Source organism: Spea bombifrons, chromosome 1 (assembly GCF_027358695.1).
Source record: "Spea bombifrons isolate aSpeBom1 chromosome 1, aSpeBom1.2.pri, whole genome shotgun sequence".
Taxonomy (NCBI): domain Eukaryota; kingdom Metazoa; phylum Chordata; class Amphibia; order Anura; family Pelobatidae; genus Spea; species Spea bombifrons.
In genome coordinates, this window is record NC_071087.1 from 139711204 (window position 1) to 139724018 (window position 12815).

A 12815-nucleotide genomic window follows, 5' to 3' on the forward strand; every position below is an offset into this window, starting at 1 on the left:
AAGTCTCTGCAAGACATTTCAGCAACCAGTTAGGATGTCAGTGTACCACCAGGGAAATCAGTGGCTAGCGGCACATACCCAGGTGCCCCCTCAGTCCCACACATGTTTCTTCCACACATGCTAGGTTTAAATAACTGCCGAGTAAACCACTCCATGAGAGTGTGGGGACATTAAGAACAGCTGGAATTCACACTACATTGCCGCTCTTTTTGTTTATATACACGCGCCATACATATTAGCCCCTCCTGCGTAGGGCACGCCCCTCCGGCGTAACCTTCCAGAGGATGGACACAAAGAAGACATTCTCTCCTGCCGTGACGTCGGAAAGGCTTACTCTTCCAATCAGAATGTGCGACTGCCTTCAAGCCGGTCTCGTTGCTAAGGGGCGTGGTCGTGAACTTAACCAATCGCCTGAGCGCTTTGTTGTTTACCAGGCGGGGCTAACTGTATGTGACTTGAATGTTTTCCGTTGTGTGTAAAGGATTGCGAGGAGTGCGGGCGGCCGGAAGAGCGCGATGAGTTTGGCTGCAAGGTCGGTGTGTGTGTCTGTCGGTAGCCTTCGGGCTCACTTGTGTGTGTCACAGTAATACAGTCGCATGTCTTGTGTGGGCTGCTTAGGCCTTGATCTGCTTATGGTGTGCGATCGTGGCATATATGTAGCGCATAGGTTGGGGATTTGCTGGTTTCCTGTTGTAATAGAAGGTGGATCACCTCAGCCAGGCTTGATCGTACTGATGGACTGTTTTCTAGACTGCCACCAGCAGCTGGTGGCCACGGTTGACCGGGCACAATAAAAGCATCCTGCATACAGCAGATTCCAGGCCTAAAGGCACGACAACAGTCTGGGTTTAAGCTTCCCCCGATTGGAGCAGAATGGGATAAAGCCCTGGGCTGGGAATGCCACCTGTTATTTGTCCACTGAGGGATGAGTCCGGTAGCACCCGACCTGATGACATGAGGGGGAAGCCCTATTGCAGTTTGCTGTTTATTTCTGTGTGTTGACCTTTTATTCTCTTTCTGTCTGCTGAGAGTTCTGCTCTCACTCCCCCTTTTTGTAGGATTTTACGGACTTTCTCTTCTGATGTCTCTTACTGCAAGTTTAGGATCTGTTCAGTTAAGGCTCTGTTGGCTAGAGAGTAGTTATTCCTGGTATCTGTTCTGTATCCAGGACAGCCGTTTACCTATCCCGTGCATGTTTAACCCCTTAAGAACCGGTGCTTGTGTTCAGCTGTAATTTTCTCCTCACCCATTTAGTGTACCCACACACGTTATATATCATCTTATTTACTATAAAAAAAATAATAAACATGGTGAAAATTTGAAAAAAAAAAACTCCTTTTATGACTTTTCTTTGAAAAATCTTTAACTCGCCTTTTTTTGTTGTTGCTGTTATTGGGCAATAAGTACAAGTAGCGTTTTATGATTTCCAAACCTTTTTTTTCCAAATCTGGTCATTCTGCCTCCATCTCCTCTTTGGAACATCTTTGTCGGGACAAATGTTAACCCCTGCAATGCCACGAATGTGTCATACACAATTGTGGCATTGAAGGGGTTAATGCTGCACTGTTGCTCTCATGGAGCGATCAGGCAGCAGGGGAGGGTTGGGGCTGGTCTCCACACTCATGTGGAGACCGAAGAACCCTTTCCCCTGTCCCTGAAGCTGCCTTTGGCAGCTGGGATGCAATTACTGGTCTATAGACCAGCTATTGCAGGGAGGAGTCTCTTTGATGACTACTGTAGGCTTCCATGCCTACAGGAGTCATCAAAGGGCTTGTGGGGGCTCGTTTAGCAGACCACCAGCAGCAGAGCCCCGTACAAAATGGAAATTAACCCCTAAAATGCCATTGATAGGGTTAACGCTGCACTTTCGCTCTCATGGAGCAATCATCCCCCTTCCATGAAGCTGTCTGTGGCAGCTGAAAACGCACTTGCTAGCTTGCCGGCAATCGCGTTTTCAGCCTACGGAATCACTGAGTGGGAGTGATCACAGGCTCGGGGGCGGGCTCAGGGTGGCTGTGCTGGTCTTCTCAGACACCTGGGCACACAGCAGCCCCCGCGGTTTCGTCCAACCCTGAACTACGTCCACATATCTAAAAAGAAATGATTTGATCATAATTGCGGTCATTTTAACTTTGTGCAAACTGATTGTTCTAGAGCAGCTCTGCTTGACAAGGACCACTGGGTGTAAGTATAAAGCTGATGCTGGTAGTATGACCACTTTTTTAAACTTTACAAAGAAATTGCTCTTTAGGAATAACACCATATATCCCTTAAAATATCTTCAGCGGATATGATATTCCCCTTTGCCCCCCCTGATATGCCACTCCCCCCCCGACTTATCAATGCACCCCCAGACTCCCTGGTGTCTAGCAGGGCCTGCCAGGGGACGTCTGTGCGATGCGCGTAGACAACCTCCGCTGCCGGCACTTTCACTGGGGCTTCTATGGTGGAGCACTGGAGGGTTATGTCACGCCGTTGCTCCGTTATAGAAGTTCTGGCAGCAGAGTTGTCTACGTGCATCGTGCAGACGTCCACCGGCTGCTGGAGAGGAGGATCCAGGTCCCCTGCATGTCACGGGCATCTGGCGATATGCATTGCGCATCTCTGCGCTTAACCCCAATTATAGGCCGCCCCCCCCCACCTTAAAGACAAAGTGGGGGGGTGCGGCCTATATTGGGGCCGATACGGTATACTTTAGCGCTGTATTTTGAGGTCTTTGTTATCTAAAAATGCATGTTTACAATATTGGATGAATATTAAGTGATTAGAACTAACCGGTTATCTTTCTTGCAGGACTGAATTGGCTGTTGACAAATTAAAAAAGAAGAAACGAAAAGAGTTGACCGAGGAACAGAAACAAGAAATCAAAGATGCTTTTGAGTTATTTGATACAGACAAAGATAAAGCCATAGATTATCATGAACTTAAGGTAAAGTGTCTGGATATTATTGCAGGGCTGGGTCAGTTTTCAATAGTATATTGGTCTTCTTTGTGAAGAAATTGAGGTTTGCCTTTCCAGCCACTTCCTCTACACATCTAATGGGACCTCCCACGTCAGTGACTGCTATTAGAACAATGAGCTTTGGATACAGAGCCTGATTGTGTCTATTTTTGTCTCTCCAATGACTGTTGTCCACTGTGTAAGAAGGTTCGTTATATCATGGAATGAAAAACAAAAGCGTTTTCATTGTGTTCAAAATAAATATTCACATGCGGTAAAAGCGATATACATCTGTTTTCTAAGAATGTCCTAATCTCATGTCCATGGTTGAAATAGATGGATAACTTAAAAAAAACTAATTCCACTACCTTGGATTTATATGGACATAACTATTGCGACTTCATAAATACTGTTGTAGTAACTTCTTGCCAAAAATCAGTCATCCATTCATTCTTCGAGCTACAGTGGATTGCTGTGATCACTACTGCTCTTGGATGGTTGCCAAATGTGAATGAATGCTGATCAAGTAAGCTAAATATGAAATAATAGCAATAAAAGTCACTATAATCCTGGAGTTTATGATGGCGTTCCAACCGCGCTTGCCAGCGCATATACTGGAAAAGAAATCCAAAGCCTCTTTACTCAAGCCGGAAAGCCCACCTGCAGTAGAAATAAATGGATGCCGCGGTAGTAAATAATTTGCACTGCTTAACCTCAAGACATCAGAAAAGGGGATGAAAACAGAAAATACCTTACATGTTTCGTATCCACAGACACTTAATCATAGGCTGCTGGAACGGTAGCAGACCCCACGCACATATCCACATATAGCCCCATTTGTATACTGTATCTATATTATGTTCAGGGATTGAGTTGATGAATATTGTTTAGCTATATGAAAGCTCAATTTGTCAGAGAACGCTCGATTCAATCCAAATATTTTTTTTGAGCTGATGTTTTGGCTGTAATGGCCTTCATTAGGGCAAAATATGTATTCATATGTTTTGGGATGCAGCTTGTAATTGGTGGTAAAATAGCATGTGGCGTAAGAGGACTAGTACAACAGTTGTGGCATTGAATAAAAGTTTTGGGGAAGTATGTGTTCTTTTTAAGTATTTTTTTTTCTTCCTCACGCAGGTAGCAATGAGAGCCCTGGGATTTGATGTTAAAAAAGCCGACGTCTTAAAGATACTAAAAGATTATGATGGTGACACAACAGGCAAAATTTCATTTGACGATTTTAATGAAGTTGGTAAGTGCCCTTTCATTGGGGTCTCCTCCATCAGCAGGAGCTAGCATCGCTGCTGTCATCTGAAGCAACAGGGATCAAAGTGAAAAGAGGGAGAAACAATGTTTCCACCTCTTCATGATTTACATTTATTTTTTTGTTTTGTTTTTTTTTAAAGTCTTTAAAGACCTCAAGGAGATCTCCAATCAAAAAAGTAAAAAAAAAAAAAAAAAAAAAGTGTAAAAAAAAAAATAGTATGCAGGTATTATTCTACTCTACATTTAATTAAAACTGCATATATATATTTTTTTTTACTGGTTTTCGTCCTATCTGTCCTTGATCAAGCAAAAAAGCTCCTGTCACTTAGTCACAAAGGAATTAATGGACGATCTTCTTTCACTTGGGTAGTTTAAAAAAAATATACCCTGTCCCGGAGAGCAACTGAGTTTTCATTGCATTAATTTAATGTCTAATAATGTTATTTTACCATATGGCATAGAAATGTATTGTAAAATAAATATTTGGTACTAACAAATAACCTATTTCCTAAAATATGTAGACCCACATGGTCAAACCTTAATATTTTATTTTGTGTTTAGTTACTGACTTAATACTAGACCGTGATCCACAAGAAGAGATGCTGAAGGCCTTTAAATTATTTGATGATGATGATTCAGGAAAGATAAGTTTGAGGAATCTACGCCGAGTTGCACGAGAGCTTGGAGAAAACATGACTGACGAAGAACTTCGGGCCATGATTGAAGAATTCGATAAAGATGGTGATGGTGAAAGTAAGTTCAGTGGGATACTTTTTGTGTAGGGTGCTTCGAGGGTGAACTCACTGAGTTATTGCTTTAGGAGCAGTTGTATGCAATGTTTTATTATGATTCATCCACAATATCCCCCAATGTTATATGGTGAAAGCTACAGTGGAACATTTATGAGAAAATTCTACTTTTCATATGGTTCCAGGATTAGACTTCCAGCAGAAGAAGTACAGGAAGTCAAGGAAGATTGATATGTGTTAAAGTGTTAATAAGGGAAAAGGTGATTTGAAAAAGGGTTGATTTAGTTGGACTTGTAAGTCTTTCTGCGATCACTATATGTGTATCGCGATGGATTTGCTTTTAAATTCTTGACAAAGGGTGGCCATACCAAGTATTTACATCATAGCATTTTTATCACACCTGGTTTTAGCTTGTGTGTGTGTGTGTGTGTGTGTGTGTGTGTGTGTGTGTGTGTATATATATGTATGTATGTATATATATATATATATATATATATATATATATATATATATATATATATATATATATATATATATATATATATATATATATATATATATAAAAAATTAGAAAAATCATAGTTTAAAAGAGTCACTTTTATCAATTTTTTTTTTGTTCTTTCTACTTTAGTAAATCAAGAAGAGTTTATTTCCATAATGACCGGAGACGTTTAGCAGTTTACAAGCTGGATGTGACCAAGGTTTTTGCATGTTGAAATTCACCAACAGGATTACTAGTGATGTTTGCCAGAATGTTGTTTTTTGCCGTTAAGGACCAGCATTTAATACTATTTAAATACGTCTAGAATTTTGTAGCATATGATGTTAAATTCTAATATTTCTCAACATTTTGAGTATGCTTTTTATTTGTAAAATAGTTTTTTATGAAGTTTTTGAAAATAAATACTTTTGAAATCTATCTTTGTGCTGTGCTTAACTTTTAAAATCGGGGTACATGTACAGCTCAGTCCTCCTAGCTGGAAGAACATGCCAGCGGTGGGCCTTCATAATGAATAAATGTGAGGTAGCTGAAACCTACATCTTTCCCGCAAACCCTCCTTTTAGTGAATAAACCCCACTGTAATCTGAAAGCTCAAATACCAAATTTTCCATAAACGTTGCCCGTGTTGCTGAATTAAATATCCCTCACTGAACTACTGGAGTGCTGAGCGACTTTATTTGTGATATTTTGGGGTGCTGGTGGAGCCCAGTTCAAGCACCAGAAATAGTGGAGTGCTGTTCTGCTATTTATACATTCATCTATAGTAATGTCTTTGTCATGACCTGTTAACTGGTATCTCACCACTTGTTTTTATTGCACAATAGAAAAATCGATACTAGGGTTCTTTTGAATCGAAAGTAGTCCATCCCAATATAAAAATAATCACTTGTCATACAGAAAAATTACATAAAAAGCAAATCCATTAGTACCAAGCAAATACTGTAGCTCCGGTGGTGCTGCCTGCAAATAAAAGGGAAATGAAATAAACCGTGCTTCTGAAAGAACATCACTATGTCACCTAAGAGCATGACATCATTTGATGCAAACATTTGCTTTACTGGTAACCTAAATTAAAAAAAAGGGCGGGGAATAACCAGTGGCGTCGCTACGGGGGGGCAAGGGGGGGCAATTGCCCCCCCTAGGTTAATCCTTGACCCCCCTGTTGCCCCCCTGCCGAAATTGGAATAAAGTCGCAATGCGACTTTAAATCCCGTCTTTTTTTATTATTATTTATTTATTTTTTTAATGTGGAGGAGACAGAGGGTGCGGCCCGCGTAAGATCGGCAGCCAGGGCAACCGATCTTACTTGGGCCGCACCTCGAGCCCTGCTACTTACCTGTGGGAGGGTCTTCTGTACTGCATAGAGGAAGCGGAAGCTAGCAGAGAACGCAGAGGGAGGCTGCGCCCCCTGCTGAAGTCTGTGAGCGGCATCGAGGAGCTGCAGTGCAGGTAAGGGGGTGGGGAGGGTGTTTGAATGAGTATGGGTGATTGAGGGAATGAATCTGTGAATGAATGAGTATATGAATGAATGTGTGTGTGTGTGTGATAGCATGGATGTGTAAGTGCTGGAACCTTGGCATGATGGAACTGTGATTGCTGTTAGCAATCACACTCCTATCATGCCAAGTCAGCCAGTACATGCTGAAACCTAGCTAGCTGCCCCCCTTGTGTATTGATGCTGCCAGCAGTATGGGGTCTGCACATCACTTACAGCCACCCTGTACCAGCATGTACTGACTGACTTGGCATGATAGGAGTGTGATTGCTAACAGCAATCACAGTCCCATCATGCCTAGGTTCCAGCATTTACTGGTTGGATGTGTAAGTGCTGGAACCTAGGCATGATGGGACTTTGATTGCTGTTAGCAATCACACTCCTATCATGCCAAGTCAGCCAGTACATGCTGAAACCTAGCTAGCTGCCCCTTGTGTATTGATGCTGCCAGCAGTATGGGGTCTACACATCACTTACAGCCACCCTGTACCATCATGTACTGGCTGACCTGGCATGATAGGAGTGTGATTGCTCACAGCAAGCACAGTCCCATCTTGCCTAGGTACCAGCAGTTACTGGTTGCCTTGGTATGATAGGAGTGTGATTGCTGTGTGGGCAGTGTGGACGCAACCTGTGATCTATGCCTGTAATTTAGGGGGTTTTAAATATACCTTTTAATGACGTGTTTTTATGTGAATTCCAGTTGATCTATACCTGCAAAGCTGGGTTTTTGCGTTATTCTGTAGAGCCATATCTATATATTTCCATACATTATTTATGTATACCTGCAAATACAGTGTTTGTATGTCTTATTCAGTTGATTAATACCTGCAATGCTGTTTCCATGTATTTATTTGATCTATACCTGCAATGCTACGTTTCATATACTATTGTATACCTGCAAATACAGGATTTGTATGTCTGATTCTGTTTATTTTATATATACCTTCAGTGCTGAGATCACAAGTGAATATCAGTTGATCTATACATGTAAAGCTTGGTTTGTGTGTTAATGTGTTGATCTATACCTGCTATCGGCAACTGGGGCTAATATTAATATATATATGGGCAGCAGGAGCATCAATACACAAGGGGCAAAAACACTAAGGGGGGTATAAACGACAATGCAGTGTGAAAAATCCATCCTGATGTAGACGTCTGTGATGTACATTATGTCCTGCTGTTTGTGTGTTTTTGGTTATCAGTGTAGCAGAGCCTGTCCTCGGGTGTGTGTGTATAGGTGTTGGTGTGGCAGAGCCTGTCCTGGTGTGTGTTTGGGTGTTGGTGTGGCAGAGCCTGTCCTGGTGTGTGTGTTCAGTTGTCAGTGTGGCAGAGCCTGTCCTAGGGTGTGTGTTTGGGTGTCAGTGTGTCAGAGCCTGTCCTGGTGTGTGTGTGTTTGGATGTGGGTGTGGCAGAGCCTGTCCTGATGTGTGTGGGTGTCTGTGTGGCAGAGCCTGTCCTGGTGTGTGTGTGTGTGTTTGGTTGTTGGTGTGGCAGAACCTGTCCTGATGTGTGTGTCTGGGTGTTGGTGTGACAGAGCCTGTGTTGGTGTGTGTGTTTGGTCATCTGTTTCCTGGCACTTAACTTACAGTAGGAATTATTTAATTTATATTTATCCAGAGATAAAATGCCCTCCTGAAGTTGTAGTGACTTCAGGGGACAAAACGTTCAAGGCCCTGAAATCATTTAGTGGAAAAGTTATTTATTGTGTTATAATATTTATTTCAAGGATTAGTCGCACTCAGTTGTGGCTTCAGGCTTCCCATGTTGAATGATCAAATATTATTTTAGCCCAATAACAAAAGTATAATTCCATAGCACATTACTTTTGGAAATTATGAATGCCCCCCCAGTTTGACTGGTATCTTGTGTGCCCCCCCTATATATTGTTTCTAGAGTCGCCACTGGGAATAACTACCCTTTATTGATGTTGTCATTCTCAGCGTTTTGGCAGTGGCATAATGGCAGACTGCTCAGGAAAGACTCTCTAGATGTAGGCACAGAAATACCGTATTTGCTCGATTATAAGACGAGGTTTTTACCAGAGCAAATTCTCTGAAAAATACCCCTCGTCTTATAATCAGGGTCGTCTTATAATCAGACCTCAAATAGGTCTGATTATGAGACTAAGATCTAGATCCCCCGCAGCGATGCAGAGGACCTGGATCCTCCTGTGTTAAACCCCCCCCCCCACTTACCGGTGCTTCTGAGTCCCCGGTGCTTAGTCCGGGCTGCGCGTAGAGCTCTACACGCTTCCCGGACTAAGCACTGGGGACCCAGATGCAGGGGACCTGGATCCTCCTGTGTTAACCCCCGACCCAACTTACCGGTGCATCTGAGTCCCCGGTGCTTAGTCCGGGCTGCGTGTAGAGCTCTACGCGATATAATCGCGTAGAGCTCTACACGATACAATCGCGTAGAGCTCTACACCCTGCCCGGACTAAGCACTGGGGACTCAGAAGCACCGGTAAGCTGGAGGGGGCATAACACAGGAGGATGCAGGGGACCTGCATCCTCCTGTGTTATGCCCCCTCCAACTTACCGGTGCTTCTGAGTCCCCGGTGCTTAGTCCGGGCAGCGTGTAGAGCTCTACGCGATTCGCGTGGAGCTCTACATGCTGTCCGGACTAAGCACCTGGGGCTCAGATGCAGGGGACCTGGACCCTCCTGTGTTATGCGCCCCCCCCAACTCAGAAGCACCGGTAAGTTTGGAGGAGGGAGGGGGAGTGTTAAATGGGGTGTGTAAGGCATTTCTGGAGGCAGAGTGCTCTGTGAAATGCCTTTTAACCCCTTTAATGCCACTCTGCCTCCTGAAATGCCTTAAACCTCCCTATATGCCACTCTTCCCCATAATATGCCTTTTAACCCTCTAAGTGCCAGAGTGGCATATAGGGTTAAAAGGCATATCATGGGGCACAGTGGCATATAGGGTTTAAAGGCATATCATGGGCACTGTGGCATTTAGAGGGTTAAAAGGCATATCATGGGGCACAGTGGCATATAGGGGGTATAAGGCACTTCTGGGGCAGATGTGCATAACTGGGGGGCAGGTTGGAAAATAGAAGGAAATAAAACCAAAATATTTTTCTCAAGCATACCTTTTATTAAAAAAAGTGTTTAAATGAATTAACATTTACTGGTAAAACTTTTTTCCTATAGGGTCGTCTTATATTCAGGCTTTTTCTTTTTTTCCTAAATTAATATTAAGATTTGGGGGGTCGTCTTATAATCAGGGTCGTCTTATAATCGAGCAAATACGGTATAAAGATATAACAATAGACACAGAAATGGTCTACAGCAAAACGTTGCACAGAGAAAAATGCTGGACACGATAAAATACAGTTTGCTGTGGGTTGGGGAGTTGTTTTTTTTGATCGTTATAATTGATTTACTGTCACACGTACTAATTTAATTTCCATTGTAGAGAGTTTTGCTAAGTACTGAGGATGCTGGGATTTGTCTCACACTGATTAATTGAGCTTATTCAAAAACAAGATATGCATCATACACATGGCAGACATTTACACAACAGAACACAGCCATCAAAAGATTAACCAAGCATATACATTTGTGTACGGTCAATAATTGAATGAGTTCATCGGAGTCGATCAATTATGCACTAAAACTCAGGACCCACAGCAGTCATAGCACAAAAACATTAAACGGTTTCAGGAGCGCAAAAAAGAGGTATTGTGCTAGCAATGACACCTGAGTATGCTGAGGTGTTAGGAGAAGAGGGATATGAGAAAAGGCTAAGGGGGCCACCAGAGTTTGTATATAGTGGTAGCAGATTCCGTAGCACTTTAAAATCCAAAGTCGGGTTAAATTTAAGATCACAAACAATAATAAACTGGTACAAAATGAGAAGAGGTCTTGCTCTTGTGAGCTTACAATCTAGTTGGTTGAGGGGAAGTGATATAAGAGAGGACTGCTTGTATGGGGATGGGTTGGTCGAGTCAGGATGAGCTGTAGAGATTGTTGGTAGTTCAGATGGCTTAGACAGAATACTGTCAGAGTGTTATGAGGAAAACCATTAACAGACTTATTTAACAAGAACTATTGGCATGAGTAGTTCCAGAACATTGGAAGTTGGCAAATGCAGTATCACTTCAAAAACCAAAAGGTAGGGAAGACTTAGCCAACTACAGATGTTTAAGGCATGTCAGTAATTGAGAAATCAATTGAAACTATGCTGAAGGAAATTATGTCAATTAAAGAGGAAATATGGGCAATAGGCCAAGAGAGGCTAGTGTTCTGGGCTTAATCAAACCAGTATGTTTGAAAGTTTGTATAATGATGCTCGAGCGATCAGTTCAGGTCTAGCATTACTGGAGCAGGCTGATTCACCTAGCAGCCAGGTGAGCATCCTTTCTAGTACAGAGAGAGACAGAAAGGCTAGACGGTTTTTGTTGACAGGGGATTCCATTATAAGGAAGGTAGGTAGGGTAATCTGCGCCAAAACCTTGATTGCCAAACCATTTGCTGTCTCTCAGGTGCTCTGGTTCAGCATGTCGTGGACCGGCTGTACAGATTATTGGCAGAGGGTAGTGATGATCCAGCTGTCATAATACACATTTGTTCTAATGAGTAATTCAATGGCAAGTAGGGGGTCCTGCCAGCAATGTAATTCACCACAAAGCCCCTAAAAATCAGCGATTCTATGGGGGGGGGGAGGCTGCGTCCCCTGGGCCGGTCTTCAGGGGACTGCCGAGGCAGCTACACGATTGTGCTCTCCCCCACCAGCCCTGCTCATCAGGTGCCCCTGTGGGCAGGTGTGTGTAAAGGTAGCGTGTATGCGCGTTTATGGAATTGGTATGCCACGGTTGACCTTTCATTTTAACCCTTTCCTGCCCAGATGCAGCAGCCTCTTTTTATAACAATACACTTGCCTCATCTCTCGACAGCATAGCTCTAATTACTAAATGTTACCCCCGACAATTGAAACACCAACGGTGGCATACCAAAACCACACAATTTATTCAGAAGTGCTGCCGCACGGCTGAACTTATGTTTGTCACCCCATTCCCTCAAGATTGTAAGCTTGCGAGCAGGGCTCTCTCCACCTAATGTATCGGTTTGTCTTAGTCTGTCAATTCTCGTCTTGACATACCCCTTGAATATATGTATTGTATTAAGCGCTGCGTAAATTGTAGGTGCTATATAAATAAAAGATAATAATAATAAAGGCAGTGTGTAAGGGCAGTGTAAATAAAACAACCTCTGTAAAAAAAAATAGCTGGGGGGCAAAATTTTCCATTCGGGAGCAAAAGGAGCTAGCTACGGCTCTGATCAGCGGCTGCAAAAGCAGTGCCGGAAGAGAAGGATTTGGACTTTTTAGACAACTGGGCAAACTTTGCGGTCAGCTACAGACTCTACTGCAGGGATGGGCTGCACCTCAATGCTGAGGGAGTTGCACTGGGGGCAAAATATGTTTAGAGACTTAGAGAAGATTTTAAACTAGGATGTAGGGGGTTGAAGATAGAATTAAAGGGGTAGCTAGTGTAGATTTATGGCGGGGCTTTACTTTGGGAATTGTGAAATGATTTGTGTAGATAAGAGAACAACTAAACTACAACAAAGAAAATAAACAAGGACTTGTCGCGACCTTACTAGTTGCTAGCAAATGCAATAGCTTAAAAAAATAAAATGGGGGAACTAGAGCTACTGGCAAGTGAAGACCATTATGACCTAATTGAGATCACTGAAGCTTGGTTAGACGCTTCTTATGACTGGGCAGTGAATTTAAATGCTTATATACTTTTTAGGAAGGATGGAGTAAATAGGAAAGGTGGAGGGGTATATATTTACGTTAGTCCTTTAGTTAAGGCCTAGTAATAAAGAAATAGTATGCGGTGACAATGGT

The 12815-nt window shown here is 42.8% G+C and overlaps 1 protein-coding gene across 1 annotated transcript; it reads left to right on the plus strand.

The window, feature by feature from the left end:
• Positions 1-410: 410 nt before the first annotated feature.
• Positions 411-5875, plus strand: CETN3 (centrin 3). The gene is made up of 5 exons (XM_053474961.1): positions 411-532; positions 2794-2929; positions 4079-4193; positions 4769-4960; positions 5588-5875. The coding sequence occupies exons 1-5, from the start codon at positions 516-518 to the stop codon at positions 5629-5631; spliced, it is 504 nt and encodes a 167-aa protein (XP_053330936.1). The 5' UTR covers positions 411-515; the 3' UTR covers positions 5632-5875.
• The last annotated feature ends 6940 nt before the right edge of the window (positions 5876-12815 follow it).